A 2,642-nucleotide genomic window follows, 5' to 3' on the forward strand; every position below is an offset into this window, starting at 1 on the left:
TCTCGGTTATGTCAATTTATGCATGTAGACAAAGCAGAAACACATTGTATGATTTCATCACAAGTTTCTCATTGATAACATTTTACGGCAGGGGAGTGTACATACCTAGTAAGTACCTAGTAAGTCAGATGCTGTGGAATTCAGATAAGATCTCATAAATACATTGTTAAGCCAGATAAGCCGAGGCAGTCAGTAATATTTTATTTACTCTAGGAGTTTGAATTATTCAGTCATTTATCAAACTGCATACAAACCGACACAGAATTCAGTGGAATCATGCATTTTTTATAGCTTGCTTCCTACTTGCTTTTTGCCAAGGACACTAAGACTGTGAGAGCGCTGACATAGGCCTAGATGTGCTATGCAAACAGGGGAAGGGCAACCTTGCCTCAGTCAACTATAGTGAGTCTCACTGGAGTCGCACTGAAAGTCAAATACTGCCCCTGTGTGGTCACATGTTGTAATAGCATGCATTAAAAACACCACGGGTTAAAAATCATTAAAACATGTAAATCTCTGTTGATTTATAGTGTACTATACAGTTATCAAGCATAATTGTCCATACTTTCTGATGCACATTTCCAGATTTATATATTTTTCTTGGTCCTCTTTCCCTATCCTACCGTTCCTTCTAAGGTAAAGGGTTCTCATATTCCTCCAGGTTTGTTTATCCTACAAGGGTATCTGTGTCTGTTTGCATGTGTTATAAGTCACAGACTAAGCTAAATGTGATATATCTAAAAAATATTTCTTATAAATAATTAGTGTGGGTCTGACCAAAGTTAGAGATGGAGGTAGCCATTATTCCCTGTGTGAACCATAGAAAAGGAGGATACATTTGATAGAATTGTCTTCCAGTCTACTTTTCCTCCCCACAGGTGAGATAGATCAGGACACTATCTGCAGCATGTCTGGTTTAAGTGACCTGTGCCCTCAGTTCAGTGTCACCAGGTTTTTATTGCATTGCAACAGATAATCATGACAATGATTTATCCGTGAGTTCATTAGCAGTAAACAGTGAATGAATAGTAAATGGCATCTGTGTTAGTCGTCTTGGTCCCATAAATAATGAGCTAGCTGGTGAACATACAAATGCGTTCACTAAAATAAATCTTTTTGAATATGAAACAGATATATACATAATTTGAATTATTAATGAAATGGTGCAAATAATATGTTAACAATCCACAAGGGGTTATGAACTGCTCTTTACACCAATTGTTCAAAACCCCCCAAAAACATTGGTGACAAGACTTGGTGGTATTCCATAAACCATAACTTAAACAATAAAAACATTCTCTTAGTCTTACAACAAACATGCCAGCATTTCTTAAGATATTTCAAAAGAGGCAAGCTTGATGACAGCATATTGTACAATAACAAACAATGACATCCACTCTGTTTAAACATTCTCAGATTCTGCGTCAAGAGATCTGCATCTGAATATAGCATCAGGCAGGGCACATATTCTACGCTGATCCAGGATTGTCCTTTTCATTCTCAGTGGTCGGCTGCTCAAACCCATATTTGGCCCTCTGTCATACCTCACAAGGCCTGAGAATGAAGTGATTGAGTGGGAAGAGTCTGTGATGGTGCACTGCATCGTAAAATGACCGCGATATTCTTTTGTTTCTGTGTGTGTGTGTGTGTGTGTGTGTGTGCTTACCACATCAGAGGGCCATGCTTACAGCAGCAGAAGGAAGTAGTGCAACAAGCTCCGGGCCCACAGGTTTAGCCGGTGAACTTCCGGTGGAGAAGTTCAGCTTTGATGGCCAGGCAACAAACAAACAAGCTCTCTCTCTTTCTCTCTCTCTCTCTCTCTCTCTCTCTCTCACACACACACACACACACACACACACACAGACACACACAGACACACACAGACAAACAGGTCCTCTTAGCCATTTACCGACAGCAGACTGTTTGCTGTGTTTATACAACAGACTGTTAGCTGAAGCCTCCTTGCCTTAGGTATGGGTGTGAGTATGTGTGTGTGTGTGTGTGCTTGTGTGTGTGTTTGTGAGGGTAGGGCGTCCGTGACATTAGCCCTGATGGCTATGTGGCGTTCTTCTTCCTCCTCACAGCACTATGCCAGCCAGGTCCTCTCAGCTCAGTGTACTGGGCCTGCAAACACAGGAGGAGAAACTTCTAGAAAAAGTCTGGACGCAGACTGGCGCAGGGTCAAATAAGGGAGCGTGGCAGGCAGGCACTGCCCAGCACACAGACAGAACAAACAGCAGGAGGAGCTGAAGTGTTTGCTGAAGGCAGAGCCGGATACTGAAGATAGTGCACTGGGCTTTGCATACACTATGGAAGCAAAGTCTTCCAAAGTCCAGGCTTCAGACATTCGTGAAAACATCAAGCTGCCCTGGCTTTTTAAATAAGCTTACCGTAACTGTGTGTGTTTCTGTGAATGTGAGAGAGGTAGAGAATGAAAGAGAAAGTGTGTGTGTGTGTGTGTGTGTGTGTGTGTGTGTGTGTGTGTGAGAGCGCGAATACACATGTGATTACTGTCAGCTCAGTGAGATTCGGTGTCTTACCTTCTGAACATCTGAAGGCACCCTACTGAGGAAGTCCATTACTTCATTATTCTCAATTGCATATGGTTTCCGTAATTTTTTGGTAAATTTGTTAATGCCTAC

General features: G+C 41.8%; 1 protein-coding gene across 4 annotated transcripts in view; it reads right to left on the reverse strand.

Moving 5' to 3' along the window:
• The window catches only part of mctp2b (multiple C2 domains, transmembrane 2b), a 30,783-nt gene continuing 28,141 nt past the window's right edge, over positions 1-2,642 (reverse strand). For all 4 annotated transcript variants that reach the window (XM_042061777.1, XM_042061779.1, XM_042061778.1 and 1 more), the window contains 2 exons: positions 2,541-2,638; positions 1-2,124 (listed from right to left, as the gene is read on the reverse strand). In XM_042061777.1, coding sequence (XP_041917711.1) covers positions 2,056-2,124; positions 2,541-2,638 — 167 coding nt within the window. In that variant the 3' untranslated portion in view covers positions 1-2,055. The remainder of the gene's footprint in view (positions 2,125-2,540; positions 2,639-2,642) is intronic.

Source organism: Alosa sapidissima, chromosome 14 (genome assembly GCF_018492685.1).
Source record: "Alosa sapidissima isolate fAloSap1 chromosome 14, fAloSap1.pri, whole genome shotgun sequence".
Taxonomy (NCBI): Eukaryota; Metazoa; Chordata; class Actinopteri; order Clupeiformes; family Clupeidae; genus Alosa; species Alosa sapidissima.